General features: G+C 31.6%; 2 protein-coding genes across 13 annotated transcripts in view; one reads left to right on the top strand and one right to left on the bottom strand.

The window, feature by feature from the left end:
• LOC135129808 (pseudouridylate synthase RPUSD2-like) overlaps positions 1-17,127 on the top strand; it is a 395,425-nt gene that overhangs the window by 344,998 nt on the left and 33,300 nt on the right. The gene's annotated exons all lie outside the window — the stretch shown is intronic.
• LOC135129809 (transmembrane protein 272-like) lies at positions 1,597-5,197 on the bottom strand. Of its 8 annotated transcripts, none has more exons than XM_064057061.1 (7): positions 3,880-4,120; positions 3,583-3,705; positions 3,412-3,531; positions 2,380-3,360; positions 2,016-2,138; positions 1,854-1,958; positions 1,597-1,801 (listed from the first exon to the last, which is right to left on the bottom strand). In XM_064057061.1, exons 4-7 carry the CDS (start codon positions 2,495-2,497, stop codon positions 1,617-1,619), a joined length of 531 nt encoding a protein of 176 aa, XP_063913131.1. In that variant the 5' UTR covers positions 2,498-3,360; positions 3,412-3,531; positions 3,583-3,705; positions 3,880-4,120; the 3' UTR covers positions 1,597-1,616. The 8 variants fall into 8 exon arrangements, 3 of the variants coding, with proteins under 3 accessions (XP_063913131.1, XP_063913132.1, XP_063913130.1); XR_010280643.1 differs by lacking the exons at positions 1,597-1,801; positions 1,854-1,958; positions 2,016-2,138 and adding exons at positions 4,605-4,724; positions 4,782-4,904; positions 4,962-5,197 and having other exon boundaries at positions 2,705-3,360; positions 3,888-4,554; XR_010280642.1 differs by lacking the exons at positions 1,597-1,801; positions 1,854-1,958; positions 2,016-2,138 and adding exons at positions 4,605-4,724; positions 4,782-4,904; positions 4,962-5,197 and having other exon boundaries at positions 2,705-3,360; positions 3,884-4,554.

Raw genomic sequence — 17,127 nt, forward strand, 5'->3', positions numbered from 1 at the left:
TACTTGGGAAATGAGAATAGAAATTATTTTCGTTATGTTTTTATTTAGGTATGAAATGTTTGTAAATTGTTAATTAAAATAAATTATTTTCCAAATGTAGTTATGTTGTTATTTAATAACCATAAAAATTAACTTGCAATTTGCGGGCAATTGTTATTTGGAGCATTACGAGGGTGCTAATTGCTACCATTTCCAAGGTGTTATCGTTCAGTAATTGACAGGTGAAAAATAAATTAATCAACGTGCCACACTTTTTTCCTGATGATTTATTAAATAACTACTTACATTCTTTGTAAATTCTCTTCATAATTTACTATAAATAAATGCAAAATACCGTCCAGGTACGCTATTACTGTTTTTTTTGTTAATTAAAGGGTACTAGCGAGGGATCCTTTAAAACTGTCACTTTTAACGGATTCATTTAAACACCCTTGTTAAAATTTAACATCAATTTGATGTTTTAGAATAGTAAATTTTGATTTTGTCGGATGTTTAAATTTAAAGGGTGTTAAAATTAAACAGACTTCAAAATTAAACAGTACAGAATAGAGATTCATTTTTAACAACCTTTAAAATTTTAACAACCTTTAAATTTTAACAGGTTTCATTCAGAATTGCCCCTATTATCGGTTTAAGAAGTTCGCCAACAGACGACGGACAGATGGAAATTGAAACCTACTTTCTCATATTATAAAAGCTATGAAACGTTAAGAAAATATGCAATTAGTAATGCGTCAAGTGTACTGTATTATAATATAATACATATAGTGAAAAGGACCCAACAAAAATTTAAACATTATTTTATTTATTTTGCTTCTATTACAAAACTAAAAATAACGTGCATTAAAGGTATTGAATAACGATACACTGGAAAATTACTGAAAATATATATCAAACATGATTGTCATTGTAAAAATATTTCGGTCATATGAAAAATTTTTTAGAATGCAAAAGTGAACTTCTTGAACGAAGCGCATGATAAAGCCTTCTTTTAGTTGAGTGGTTAGAAGTGATCAAAGAATTTCGTGACTTACCCTAGAGATATATTTTACTGGTTGAAAATTTGACTTTAATCATTTTCTAGTAAAGATTTTTACCTTTGAAACTACCGCATCTTGCTTGTTTTTTGTTCGGTATTAAAGATATTCAAATAAAAACTCGACAAAGAATTTTTCGCAACTTGCGAAGTGGTCAAACAATAACATTCCTCGGAAAGCCCTGCTTGGAAATTTGCAATTTTCTATCACGCAAACTTCGGCAAACGACCGAGTAGTTTTTATTCCACATTTACATCGTGTCTACTCTTTACTGTTATATGGGTGACGTGACGCTTTATGTCAGGATATAAAGCTCATACCGCGTCACTCTGAGTCGTCGCACTCGTCGCTGCACGCTTCGTATTTATAATCCTTTTTATTAGTGTCTCTGGCTCATTGAAATTTAATGACGTTGTTGTGGTTTATACGCACTCTAGTGTGGTAATATTGTAATTAGGTTACGTACTTGTTACATTAGAAACTTGAATAAAGTTTTATGGGAAGGAAGCGCTGATTACTCGAGAATCTTGAAAAGCTTAATGGTGATAAAAAATAGCCATTTATTTGTTAATAAAAGTTCTATTTTTTCTTAAAGTCTCCACTCATTAATTTGTAACACCCCGACAGGAGAACAACGAATCCTACTAAAGTATGTTGTAAAGTCAGCATCCAAAATGCCAGTAAATACGTTGTTCGATCGCAATACTTCTCACCAAGTTTTTCGTCATAGTTTGGTTGGTACTCTTTATAAACCCAGTAGCTTCCTAGAAGAAAATGGTTTTATTGGTTGAACCTAAGATGTGACGCTATACCTACCTAAACAGTGCCATATGATGTAGAATGTAACCAAAGCGATGGTAATGTTAAACAAATGTTTATTTATTGTTTTACTTATGAACTTTGCCAGCGCGCCCACAAATCCTGAAAAGCGGAAGTTTCAGTTTATTGTAGTTTGTTCTTTTAACTGTGGAAAATTACCTGCAACAATTAAATAAATTGGGATTAGCCTACTAACGGAGCAGCTGTTAAGATTGACCCAACCAATGGTAAACATGAAGAAGAATATCGCATAGAGCAGCACAAGCGAAGCGTTTATTCCAGCTGAAAACCAACATTATTACGTATTCAGTGTACGCACCCTCTTCAAGACATTCTAGCGTGTAGGCTGTAGCGTACAGAGAAAAAGTAAATGTCAGAAATTATCGTAAGACGTAAAGTAACTTTTGCCACATTAAATTTAAATTATTCGTCATTTACGTGTTCTCGAGTACACGCTCATTGTAATACCTACTTCTTTTTTGCTCATTTTCAAAACATGTGACTAACTGTCAGAGCTACTTACGTGGAACTTTTTCTTTAACTTTTTCCAAGGGTTCACTGCTTTCCTCAGTCTCAGCATTTAGTTCGTTATCGTGTTTTTCTACATCAACATCGACGCCTGGTTCTTTTTTGGTTGACATGTTGGTAGTTTTTTGCTGCTTCTTTTCACTTCACACATGCGCCAACTTACGAACATAGTGGAATAATATGTTTCTCTATTTATATTTTTTGCACGGTGCTCGATTGTATTTTTAGTTTTGGATTTACAGTTTGGCACCATGGCGATTGTTTGGAGCGCAGTTTGAATAAATTGTTGGCGACATCGTTGGAGAATTGATATGAGTATAAACAAACTTTCGTATTTAGTAAAAATAACTGTTACAGATCTTTCACACTTTGTTTTAATATAAAACAAATTGCCTTAATATTGTAGAAGCTACATGCACTTACATTATATTAAAATAAGCCTTTCTGTATCGGATGTACCTCTAGAACTCATTTTCTGGTGACAGAGTCCTGCAGTAACAAGCTAAGCGTAAACATAGTGAGTTCTATAGATAAAGGCGATTTTACAACGTCAATCTTTGTAACAACAGTCTAATAACAGGTATAAATAGGGCGTTTTCAACAAGTATCAAAAATACACGAAATGTTTACATGTAACATGCTTTGCGCGTTTGGATGGAAGTATATTTGTGTATGAAGCAATATTAATGATGAGTTTTTACGATTTCATCGCTATCTTTGGTTGATACTACTGTTAGGGACGTGGTCACTTCCGGATTTGAAGACGAGTATTCCACATCCATGCATTGGTCACATGCCGACGTAATGAGTAAGATGCAACATAAGAAGCAACAAAATCCACAGATTATAGCGATTATAAACGCGTAGAAAATCGTAATATAGGTAAATGCAAGTATATAGGCGCCCTTGTTGCAAAATAAATCCCCCGCGCTGGGATCATAACTTGGTTGAAATTCCTTATAGACCCAGTAAGTCCCTGAAAGTTAAGAATTTTGGTGAGGATTAGTTTATATCATAAGAAGGTTACCTAGGAAAAAGAAGATTGTTTCGACACTATATAAAGCAGACTCGAAGTATACTACCTGCACATGTGCAGAGATTCGATCACGTACGTAACTTACAAATTTAGACATCAAACCAATTGCTCCTAAAATAAAAAAATCCGCCATTTATTTGAAAGAGGAAAGCAATAACTCACCAGTAGCTATTAAAAAGAGCGGAATATGCTTGTTGACGGGACACTTGTGAACATTGAGACAACCAACAACCAGCATAGACAAATTGATGATTGCAGATATGAGAAGTCCATATTTTATTCCGGCTGAAATAGAAAAAACACGTGAAAGTTCATTTAATAATATACAAATGGATGCCAATTATACGTCAACCATTCCAACGTATGAGTTATTAAACTAACATCATGTACATTGCATCTTATTTTTACCGTGATTTAAAAACTATTAACAACAATAAATAATAAACAAACTTTACTCACGTACTAACTTTTCCTTAAGTTTTTTTATGGAATCTTGAACTACCACCTTCTTGTTTTTTGAATCATCGCCTCGTTGTTGCTGATCCATTACGTTCGATGTAACAAACAAATTCACCGCATCTCAGTCTAGCCACGTCTGTCCGTTATCCTAGCATCGAGACTACTAAACAGAATGGTGGCCACTTTGTTTACTAGGACTACGCGACGCCATTGTGGGCGTGCTAGAACTCAGCGTAACCAAGGTTAATTCGATGATTTATAGGTCAGTCGATATTTTTGATCAAATAAAAATTTCATACTCTTAATTTAGTATTGCTGGACGGGAAAGTGAAAGCAAACAGAGATAGGCTGAAATATCTTTAATTGCAGAAAACAAATGCATGAATGATACAGAGTTATTATTAGAGATATACTATTTCTCCGTGGATCCCTGCTCGGTTGCAAGCGGAATTTCAGTTGTATTTTCTGCATCGTGCGTACGCTCCTTTGGACCTAATTTATCGAGTAAAACAACGGCCAAGATGAAGCAACTAACAATCAGTATAGCTAACAACAGTAAAGCATAAATTATCGTGATGTAAATAAACGAAAATAGATATAACGTTTTGTCGCAGTATTTTTCTCCACTTTGGGGCTCGTAACTGGGTTCAAATTCTCTGTATATGTAATAAGATCCTAAAACAAAACAGTTATTACGGCAGCAATTGATGCGAGTTACATGTTACCAATTATAAAAATTGTTAGTTCGACAGTTGCTAATAAAGATAAAATCGGAGTGACTTTAATACATTTGATGATGAAATTTCTAAATAGCATTATAAGTTTTGTTACAACGCCAATAATACCTTCAAACACAATATCAGATAATTTAGGTATGGCTTTTGTGACAATGTGTTTCTTACCCATTACCAACAGATACTTTGGAATTTCCGGTTCCACGGGACATTTGTGGAAATAAATAGCAGCAATTACAATTTTGGTTATGTGTATTGCACTGGCAAAAATAAAACTGAATCTCAGTGTACCTGAAAGTTTTATATGATGTTTACCGCCGTTTCTACTAAATTTATTATATACGTTACCTGAACATTTTTTTACACATTGCTGAAATCTTGAGGGTCTATTAACATTTTCCGTTACTTTGTTTTTGTTTTGTTCCGGCATGGTTTAAACGATCTACGCGCGGCACGCTTTAACTTTCCCACTAATGTTTTCTATTTCGGTTTGGGTTTGTGCGCTGGATTGGTAAACTTGGTGCAGGCGTAGTCGAACGACACTTGGGAGGAGGCTTGAATTTTATATTGCTTTTGATGGTGATTCTTGGTTAACGAAATAATAAAAGATAAAATCCAGTTACTTTTTTTAAGTGTAATAATTATTACTCACAAGAAAATTAAAGCATATTCGAGGAAGGTTTTATCGAGCACAAATGAAGGCAGGGACGCCGTTTGAATTCAAATGGTCATTGCATTTAAAAACTTTTAAAAGAAAAATTTAAAAAGTTTACCTTTAATACTTATTTTGAATTTTGTTTTAAATTTAAAGGTTATTCTTTTTTTTAACTATTTTTCGGTACCAAAGTATTTGTCAGAAGCACTTACCATGCTGTATTCAAGAAATACATAAAGAAGTTGTGTTGTGTAAACGGTTCAGTAGGGAGTAAAACTAGATAGTCTCTGTTACCTCTAAAACGTCATAAGATTTCACTTTCCATTTTTTCAACCTTTTAAAGATTAATATCACTTTACTAAATTATAAAAAGATAAAATACTTTCTGTAAACGAAATTTTTATTTTTTTTAATTATCTGCTTCGTCAAATGGAAAAAGCGTTTTATAAAAATGCTTATTTTTTTCCTGGTTTACAATTTCACCACAATTCTTTGTGTTGCCAATTGGTTTCTAGCCAATTATTACACTCTGATCGGACTATTTTATTTTTATTGCTTACCTAATATTATAAACATAGTATCATTGCTAAATACAAAAATATCAGATAGCTTTCCTTTCATTTGGGCTTGTTATCTTTTTTTTTATTATAGTTTAGATGAAACAGAGAAAAATACATTGGTCGAAGGTTATTTCGACAGAACTTGCCTCGCCCCTGAAGTAGGTACAATAAAACATATTCAGCTTTTTAAAAAAATATAAAATTGGTTTTCCAAATTTCATTTTTTATGAGAACTCCCATAAGTTTCAAATGAGTTTTTCCTTGACACATGTCAATTTAGGTAGGTATAGTTTAATACTAATAATAACAGTATTGCATTTCCAAATTTTCGAGAAAATGGAGTGAACTGTTTCTGATTTAATAATATAATTACATAATTGACTGACTGATTCACTAATATTTTTTTTAGTCATCCTGTATAAGCATGCAGTGGTAAATCCCCAGTATGGACTCATCACATTTTGCACATTTTGCATACGGCTTATTTATTTATTATTATTAACGATTATTCATAGGTAATTCATAAAACAGTAGAAGCTATTGATGTTGGATGCCTGATGAGAAAGTTTACCATTTCATAAATAACCATATGTTAAACACACAACAGTGTAAATGATATTTTAGCAAAACAGATGAGACCTTGAAACGCGTAAAAGGTTCGCATCAATGGATAAAAGGAGGAATGCGAGAACGGAAAATTTAAAACCCTTTTATGTGACTGCTAGCTATTGAATTATGGGGATTTTTATCAAATGTACATCTTTTCGTAAAACCAGAGAGTTCGCAAATTCTTATAGGTAATTCAGGCTTCTGTGGACCCCAAACTTTTTTCTATTTTTTTCGTCTTTCTTGTTATTAAATGTTAACATATTGCACATGAAAATGTACGTTGTTGTGCGTCTGTTTTAAACGCAGAAAATGTGTTGAACTCTTTGTTTTGACTTTATTTAATGTGGTTAATTGTGACGAAAATTTGCTAAATTTTGTACGGGGATGTATTAACATTTTCCATCGTAGTTTAAATGATCTCTACCAACGCTTTAACCCTCCTACTAATGGGAGGACCCAGGTTAGTGCAAAAAAATCTTTAGAATTTCCTTGTTTCTAAAAACTAAAAGGCTTGAAATCGGATTAAGATTATCTTTTTTATCAGATAATTTAAAGTGGAAAGCACAAAAATAAAACAAACAAAAAATGTACATAATTATTTTTAAACATTCATGGTTATTGGAAATGACACTTTGGTAAAAATAAAGATTTGTGAAATGTTCACATGTAAAGCTAAAAAAGAAGAACACTAAATAGCCAAATTCAAAACTAGAAGTATCTTTTATGTATGGTTGCTATCCAGCTTTGAAAACTATGCCGACCTTCTCGTTATTAAATACCCCATATACCGATGAACATATTGTAATTTGAAATGTATCTACATATTTTCATTATTTTTCTGACAGTAACGAAAAGCAAATAATATAAATTTATTAATGTTACTACTTAGGAAGTCTTAAATGCGTCAACAACAAGAGACTCTCAATCATCAGTATAATAAAACAAAACAAAGATGTCACATGAACACTCAGGGAAGTACAAGTTGTAACAAAAACGTATTAAAGTTGATTAAGTTATGTTACTTAAATGTTATTATCCAGATAACCCGTCTTTGAAAAGTCAATATTCCATGGTACTAAGATGCGGTTTCAATTCAAAGATGGAATATCAAGATCAGTCCAAGAAAATTTGTAGTATTAGTGAATTCGAACAAATCGACAACTTTGGTTAAAACGATTCTAAAATACTTATCTAGAATTGTTCGAACTATGGGCAATAGTATCATTGTCTGTGTAGTGTAAATTTTTACCTACTATTTTTAAAGCAGAGTGTTAGTTCATGACGTAAAATAAAAATAACTGTTAATCATTTTCGAAAGAGTGGGCCACAGGATATCAAGAAGAAACAAGCGATTTTCGTAAGTCAACGTTTCGCTCCTTTATTGGAGTTTCTTCCAGGACTTATTTTTACGCGAGTTATATACGTGTTGATAACGTATTGAAAATGCTAAACGATCTTACATTTGTTGCATTTAAACGCAACATGTATGCAAAAACAAAATTTATTCGTTTATCCCCTCCCAAAAATTTGATGACGCCATCTCAAAATTTCGTCGAATAAAACCTATCTAAAATGTACAAACTATTATGACTCTATCATTCTGGTTTATCACTGCATTCATATTTTTTTAGAATTGCTTATACAGAAGCACACAAAAAAGTTAATGAATGACGCGATTTATTTTATTGATCGAATTAAGAACGGATCACCTCTGTTTGATCGTCATCATTTTATCATTATTAGTATTACACTACAGCGATTCAAATTTATATACATGCCCTTGCTAAAAGGTTGATGATATCCTCACGAACTTTCGTAATGGAAAAACTTGTAATATACGCAAAAAAAAAAAAAATTGACAAAATAAAATTTTGTAATTTTTCAAAAGGGCCGGATGTTAGGGTAAATGTGTACAAGAGTACGCACTTAGTGTAAAACTTAAGACAAATTTTATGATATGGGTTCGTCATATACATGTTTAGAGATCAGATATATTTAATTGTACGTCCCAAGACCACTATATTTTAAGAGTAATTTCAATTTTTGTCAAGATGTGTAAATGCGCACTCTTAGACAGTCCACTGCACAAGAGTGCGCATTTGAACGCTTATGAGTGCGCATTACATTTTATGAAAAAAATCTTTATTTCTAAGGTGAAAATAAATAGGGACAAGTGACTACAGACTACACATACAACGAGATCCATATTTCTTCGTACTTTAGGCGTCTTGAAATTCGAGAAAACGTAAAAGTAGAGAGTCGGTCGACGGACTCGATTACAATACTTCATTCCCTTACGCTCAGGAAGTAAAAATTAAAAAACAAACATTACCATAACCACCACCACACAACTTGAGAAGCAGTACAAAGTAGTAGAGTTTAAATAATTCATTATAGTATCATATGTATCTATAAGACTACGTATCGCAAGTATTGCGCACTCTTGTGCATTTGTACATAACCTAATGTTTTCAAAGTTAAAAGCTTTTGATGTATAGAAAGTACAAAACTGCTAGTGTATAACGACACCTTAAAAGTTACAGCTAATGAACACTATTACTGTAAAATAAAAGAACTGCTACGTACCTTACAAAAAACTAAAACTATGAGCGGTAAAAATTACATCCACACAACGCGTAAACATAAAATCGTCAGTACGATCAAACTATAAACTATATACAGGTCACTGTTGCACCTTTATCTCAGGTTTAGCATTGGATTGTGAATGGTATAACTTCATCTTACCCAGATGGCACTAATAAGCAGAAATCATCAGTGCGTACTCTTATACATATGCGCACTCTTGTACACATTTACCCTATAGATACTATATTTTGAGATGGAGCGAACCTTTGTCTAAATAAACTTGGACCAATTTTTTTCCCCAAAATACTGTTGTCTAAGGTAAAAAAAAAAATCAAGTCGGATTCATAAATCCCAAATATTAGAAGTATTAGTGGTATATAACTATATAGGATTTACAATGCAAAATTATGATATATTTCAAAAATACTTATAAAATTTTACAACAATCACTCCAGTAGTTTCGGAAGTTATCTGTCTAATAAATTTCCTGAAGTACAATCAACGTCACAGCGTATTCTTTGGTAAAAGTAAAAGTCACACGCAATGGGAGGCCTATTTGTTCATGCTCTAGTAGTCACAAATCGTCGATTAAACATGAGTATAATCGTTCTCCGGATGGACCCTTTTCACAATACTTCCCTAGCTTACGCTTGGGAAGTAATAAAAAAGTCCTTAATAAATCATTACTTAGGTTAACTTATAAATCTTATAATATACGTCATTTTTCGAAAATTTACCGATTAAAAAAACATGAGAAATCCAAATTTTGTAATTATAAAAGTTAATACTCATGTTGTATAGCTTGTAACTTGGCGTATAATTATTGTTAATATATTAGTCAGTTTGACAATAATTTTGCCGCAACTGACGACATAAAACGTTTCTCAGTTTCTGAAAAAAGGGTATATCAATATTTTTTCTCGTATATTTTGAAAGAGATTTCGTTGTATTATTTGTAACTGAGGTAGCTCTAGCAAAAAAGTGCCAGAGGCAAGATATATAAATGTAAACCGTAAGTACGATTTTGTTAAATTACAGCTCTTTATTTTATGCATCAAGAATTTCTTTCTCGCAAGACATTTTGGATTATTTATACAAAGCTAAAATTTAGTTGCTTCGTTATGATTTACTTGATAAACATCGGTATATTATGAAAACATTTTTTATGCTGGGTGTTTTTGATCAGAACGCCCGAAATAAAAAGAAAGTTCTAATAAGTCTATTCTCTTCTCTTCTCTTCTAAATTTTGGGATAAATCATGAAATTTTTAATTATTGTGCGCCACTGGGTTAAGGTGATTAAATGTTCTTTGGTAAGGCCTCTAATACTCATATCAGGGAATTGGATGGAAGGAATGGTCCAATAGCATTGCCGCGTCGCTCCCCTGACCTTAACCCTTTGTGATTTTTTCTTGTGAGGCTACATGAAACAGTTAGTATGCCAAATGCGCGTCAGCACAACTGAAGAATTGGCAAATCGGATTGAAATGTTTGCTGCACAAATTGGGCAAATCCGGACATAATAATTGATAAGCAGGACACAACAGTTTTTAATTAGGCGAGGTGAGGCCTGTATGGCAAAAGGGGGAGGCCACTTTGAAAATATATTTTTGGAGTGAAATGCTAGATAAATTCAATGTTCTTTATTTTTATTTACGTTGTTTAAAAAAAATGGTTACTACGTTTGCCGATTAGAGTTTTACCTATTGGACTAACAAAAGATTTTGCTATTTGTACAAGATAAAAAAATGATTTCCACAGACATCTGGAAAAACCTCTCAAATTAACAACTGCACAACCTAAAACTCTTGAAGGCTGTCTGGATTGTTTCCAGAGGTTTTACGGTTGTGGGTGAATATCAGAAAACTCTTTAACGTTATTATCTCATTTATGTAGATATACTTAGTTTGAGCACAACAATAATGTACCTACCTTAGTACTGTTCTCGTGGTAAATTTTACAATAATTCATCATTAGGCACGTCGATTTTGTTTTAACATTTTACTTACCATTACTGTTGCTGCGGCTCAAATTTATAAAACTACTGCACCGGGTCCCGATAAGATTCGATTATTATTAATTAGGTATCCTCATATATATTTTAGTATTAAGTAATAGGAAATTGATCACATTTCTTAGGCTCACTAGACAGCTAATTTTTTTTCTACACGTACTTCAAAAACTTCTGTATAACGGCGTAATTATGTGGGGTAGGTATGTGTTAGTAGTTTCGCATATAAAGCAAACATATTGCTAAAGCATGTGGTTGTTCCTATTTTTTCCTATTTTGTTAGAACTTGTCGTGATATGGGTTAAGTGAGCATAGCTTATTAAATCACTTCGAACTGAGATCCATCAAGCAATTTCGGCAATTAAACGTACATTATTTATAATCCCACGCTACTACACTTACGGTTAATGATGACAAAGGTCACACAAAAGATGATATCTTTTTTAATAAATTGTGACTGGAAAGTAATGTAATGAGTAATTTAATTACTCAAAAAATTGTCATTAATATGCTGGGACGACCGACTACTATGACTAGTTTAAATTAAACGAGAATGTCAGCTTTTGTTACATGCAAATCCATCTAAACAAAGAAAATGACATACTTTATCTGAGCATACATTTTTCCTAAAAAAAACATTCACTTTTCCAAAAATATACATAATTATTTATCATTTGTTTTTTTGCCAACATATTTTGCTGCTGACATGCAATATGAAGTTTTCAGTGTTCTTCCTCATTGTGGATCTGTCGAGTATTAACATATCCTTACTTTTCTTGCTACCCACTTTCTAGAAATTCATCTATTAATTGACCCAAATAAGACAGTTGTTAATTTTTATAAGGTCATCTCTTAAATTTCACTGATTATGTGCAGGTTGAATCAACCGATTTAGTAAATGACAATGACATAAGTCTTAATATCTATATTAATACATTATATCATCGCATAGTTCTGTTTGATCTTAATCAAATACTAAATACTCAAGTCTATAGAAAATGTTTAGTTACGTTTATGTATCGAATTAGAGAATTCATCCAGTTTTTCTCCTACTGAGAAATATGTTTTAAACTTTAATCTGAAGACACCTGGGCGTATGAGTGATAAAAAATAAAAAAAACTGTGATTAAGATAACCGAGCAAAGTATACATGGCATACTTTAAATAACCATCGAACTCTATCCTTCACAAACAAAAAAAAAATTTACAAGAAGACAATTTTACCCTTTAAACAAAACCCTTTTTTGATCCATAGTATCAATAGTAATCCTATTAACTTGAATTGGCGCCCGACCCGTGGAAGACCCAAATATACAGCATAAATCGTTCTGAAGCTAAATATGTAGTTTAGTATTAAAATTTAAAGCAATCTTTCTCTTGCAAAGCAAGCAAAAAAATTATCATTTATATCATTTATATGCGGTTTTTAATTATAATAATATGAACTGAGATTTACAGTGAATTTTTACTTTTGATGTGGTCAGAACATACTTCCCATAAGCATACTAAATTATCACAGTAGTCACGCAAACAAAACATCGTTACTTAAATTGTTAATTTTTATTCCCAATTCAATGTAAATTTAAATAATGAAACAACGAAGACATTGTTAGTAATAACTGAAAGTGATGTGTCACCTTATTTTCTTGAGACAGCAGACGCTTTAAAGTTTCCGGCGAACTTGGAAAGTCTTCAACTTTTCCAGCAAATGACAATGTTCATAAACAAAAATTAAGAAAACTAAAGGAGGTTAGGCTGCCCTTAAACTGGAAGACAATGCATTAGCTCTAAAAAATCTTAATATTTGACGGAGGATAAAGTTTTCGTGCTTGAACTTCTACGTTTTATTGCAATTTTCGTGTCGTCTCAGCATATTTTAGAAAATCATTTCTCTCTGAATAAGAACCTAATTTTTATTAATATAATAACGAACCAAATAAATGCCTAAAAATGTTTTTAGTTTGTTATTCCAGGTGTTCCCTTTTAGCTGATTCACTTTCTGCAGGGTTGTCCACGAAAGCTCCACGCCTAAAAATTTCAAGACGCAACTAGAAATGCAGTTTCAAAACTGAATTTGATATTTCATACCATTAAAAGAAAGTGAAACATACCTTTAGTTATCTGTTTTGTCTCAGATGATTTTTATTTGTAGCTTGATCTTCACAGTTGTGCAGAGACAATGATCTCTACAATGATCATTATTCATATAGGAGATGTACTGACGAACTGTTATCTTGAATTTGTATGTTTTTGACTTTAACCTAACAGTTGACACTTATTTCCAAATTAGCAAGACCATTTTATGCCAGGAACTTTTCGTGAATGGGTCTGATGAACAATTTTCCACATAACTTTTGGTTTATTGATAGCTGACACTAATCTTTTTGTGTTAGACTCTATTCGTTTTTGAAACCTAATTTTTAGCACTTTTGAACTTCCAAATATTATTAATTAAATTAATAATCACTTAACTGTACCTTGTTTTTATAAAGGGTAGGTTCTATTAACACTAAGACCCATAATAGTTAATAAAAACTTGCATTCATCTGTAAGTAAAATAGATACTAGCACTAACATTTTTATGTTATATACACACTCCATCATAATTTCATAAAATGCTATCATCTTCTCTTTATCTTACTCAAATATTTACTGTGGTTTTTCATATTTATAAGAATTCATTTTTGATTGACCGTTTGTTTAGTTTGCTTCATCCTTAACCTACACAAAAGTAACAAAATTTTCAACAGTTTAATTTTCCATCTTTGGTCAAATTTTGACATTTAAGTATTTATACAGTTTGTTAACAGTACGATGACTGTGAGAATATTCAAGAACTCTCCGAATTGTCGCTAATCTAAGAATCTGACAGAAAATATGGCTTGAATTTTTTTTTAAGAATTTCAGGCATAGTGCCATTTACTTGGGTTTTTTTTCTTCTTTGATATAATATGTTGTAAGTGTTTTTCATGCAGAGGTGAAATTAATTAAACTGAGTAATTATAAGTGATTTCATGGGACATCAATTGTTAATTCTGTTTTTTTTTTAAGAAAATAATAAAATAGTTTTGAATTTTGCCTTTACGATATTACTCATAAATTGTCAAGAGAGAAAATACTACCTATTGTTTAAGTATACCTTTGTATTAAAAACGAATCGCCAATTGGATGTATTTGAGTTGAACATCTCCTAAAATTTTTGCCAAAAATAACTACCTAATACAGTTTTGAAAGTAGGTTGTTGTTTCAAAATTGAATTTTTAAAATTGAATTTTGACATTACTGACATAGTTACTGAAGTATGATATAAAGGTATATGCACTTATCAAAAACCGGTTGTTGGCCAACATAAACCTCTTGCTTCAAATGCCATATTATATATATTCAGACAAAAAATACAAAATTGACATTTTTTTTGTAAATGTGATGAAAAAGGGGAATAAAATCAATATATATCAACACATTATTTAGCGACTTTGAGATAGTAAGATTGAACAGAACAATTTGTATAAATGAAAATAATTAACGATATAAACCCAAATGAGTTGTAAAATATTTAGATCGATAAATCTATATGTAGTAATAAGTCTGTCATCAATTGATTGAGCCAGCATGTTCCTTTTGTTTTACTTACTTTGTTAAGGTTTTATTCACAATATTTAGTCACAAGTGAAGGCGTCATATTTGTCTCGTAACTTTAGGAAATATTCCTGTCGCGAAATTCTAATGAATTACATACAAGAAGGTTTATGTTTGTTTGTAAGACAACTAGCTGTGTAATTAAATTTACTCTTGACTTGTGAATGTGCTAAGCAAATACGATATACTTAAGTAAGTAACAGCTCGGAAACTTGATGTTACATTGATACCACTATTATACATACCGCTGCCCAATACCAGAGAAAACAATGGTATTTTTCAATTTAAAATTTTAAATTAAAACTAAAATATGACAACACAGGCGACATATTATATCATATATAGCATTTCTAGTTTTCACAATAATCTCTAAAATCAAGCAAGTGAACATTAAACTGTCTCACATTTCAAAGACGATTAAAACGCGATTTGTAGTTTACGTTTTCATTGTAGTGTTTCGGTTTGTATTATCTTTATGATCCTTTGATTGGTATAAAGCTAAAATTAATTAATAATTCAATGTCTTTGTAAGCTCTCTTAACTGTTTAACTTTGAAGACACAACCGTAAAAATTAAGCAGTGTATACCACCACGTGGGATTTATTTCGATGTCGACACATACGAATTAGGGAACTCACCAATAACGATGAATGATAAATAATGTTATTATCCCCAAATATACCATCAGCATCACAAGTACAGCACCTATGTGAGCGATGTTTTATAATCTGATTGGATGCCTATTCGTCTAAGTAACGGATTTTATTACTGTGTGATAGCTATAGAGAAAGATCGTGAAGACAGACCTTCATCAGAAGTAATTCATATTTTATTACTAATCTCGTTTGGAAACGAAGCTCACAAGGCCCAAACAAAATTCTACTTAAAACTTTTGCCACTTTAACGTAAATAATAGATTTTCTTCGTTAACTACAGAATGTAGAATGTATATTGTATTTTAAAATTGATCACTATGCTCGATTCTTGTTTTTACTACTGAAAATCAATATAACTTTAACAATATCTAAATATAATATTTAATTATAAAACTAAATAATAGGTGAAAGATAACAAGTTAATGATCATCTTATTGCGGATTTTCGAGACACATCTGTTATCATGAGAGTCACTGAAGTAGGATTACATGCGTTCGAAATGTTCTGATTTTTTTACTCCGCTTTTTACGAAGCTGTTTATTTTTAGTGATGTTACAAAATACTTGTTGTAAGAAATAACACAGTTAGAGGCATATTAACCAAGTTTTCGAGAAGGGTCAAAATTATCAATTCCTAGTATTTACAAAGTTAAAGGAGTACGGTAAAAAATAATTATGACAGGGTGACCTAGTACTTACATTTTTTATCAAATCTTTCACGAAAATTCTTTATGAAAATCGGATGCTGTCACTGTTACGATGTCATCAGTTATTAATGTCAGTCCCATTTTTAACGCTGGAGGTAAAATGATCCTAATTGTTACAACATTTAAGTTTGCTTTGTATCATTCATTCTTTATAAATAAAAGTATTCGGAACAAAATAAAATTTTATAAATATTAAATCAAATAAGATTAAAGATTTTTCATTAATAAACAAATGTAAAATCTAATAATTATATTATCTAATAAATATTTTTCTAACAATAATGTTCCGTTAATTTTCGAAAACTATTCAAAGATCGGTTTCAAAATTTTCTTTTTTCTACTTTGCGTTAATAATGGCCTCACTGTTAAATCGGAAACAGTTTAACAATGAAAACCTTTGTGAAACTGTTTTTGGTAACAGTTTGTTTTGTAATGTCGGTTCCATGTTTTCTAGAACGTCACATGCACGTCAAATCTAACCAGTCAAAACCTTAACTTCGTCCACAGTTCGTCATTTGACAGTTGGATCATGTTAAAAAAAACAAACCTAAATAATAATCGTAACCAGATTTTCTATTTTACTTCATAAAATCATGAACAAAGTAGAAAAAATTGTATATCACGCTTGTTTAATAAAACGTATTGTAGCACGAGTTGTGCTACGATAGAACGTCTTATTAAATTAGTATAATAATATACTATTATTGAACACTGTTTAAAATTATGAAATCGAAACAATCCACACTTTTTGTTGCGTAATTCTTTAAATTATAGGTCAATTTCTTACTTGCACTTATTAAGAATTAAAGACATCCCCATATTACCGTCCTGACGAATGCCTGAAGTGTGCCTTATTTTCATTAAATAGAACACTGAATCCCCTAAGGAGTTGGCGTTGTACAAAAAAAATTTTTGAATGGTTCGAGATGGGGGATTCGTTTTTAGCGAGGAGTTCCACTCCACTTTGGTAATCGTTAAATTGTTATAGCGATGCATCGTAGAGAAACGCATTACGACCACAAGAAGCGAAACAACTTGGAAGCATCAATAAAGGAACATTTAGAAAACGACAATGAGTATGTGAGGATGTAGC

The sequence above is a fragment of the Zophobas morio genome, unplaced genomic scaffold (assembly GCF_036711695.1).
Source record: "Zophobas morio isolate AGI-343-1 ecotype UQ-CSIRO unplaced genomic scaffold, CSIRO_AGI_Zmor_V1 ptg000017l, whole genome shotgun sequence".
NCBI classification, from domain to species: Eukaryota; Metazoa; Arthropoda; class Insecta; order Coleoptera; family Tenebrionidae; genus Zophobas; species Zophobas morio.

Bases quoted from the DNA above. Each gene is read 5' to 3' on its own strand.
- LOC135129809 (XM_064057060.1), bottom strand. From the start codon at position 3,967: ATGGATCAGCAACAACGAGGCGATGATTCAAAAAACAAGAAGGTGGTA. The intron at 3,706-3,879 runs GTGAGTAAAGTT...TTTCTATTTCAG, and splicing joins ACTTAAGGAAAAGTTAGTAC to CCGGAATAAAATATGGACTT. The intron at 3,532-3,582 runs GTGAGTTATTGC...TTTTTATTTTAG, and splicing joins GCTCTTTTTAATAGCTACTG to GAGCAATTGGTTTGATGTCT.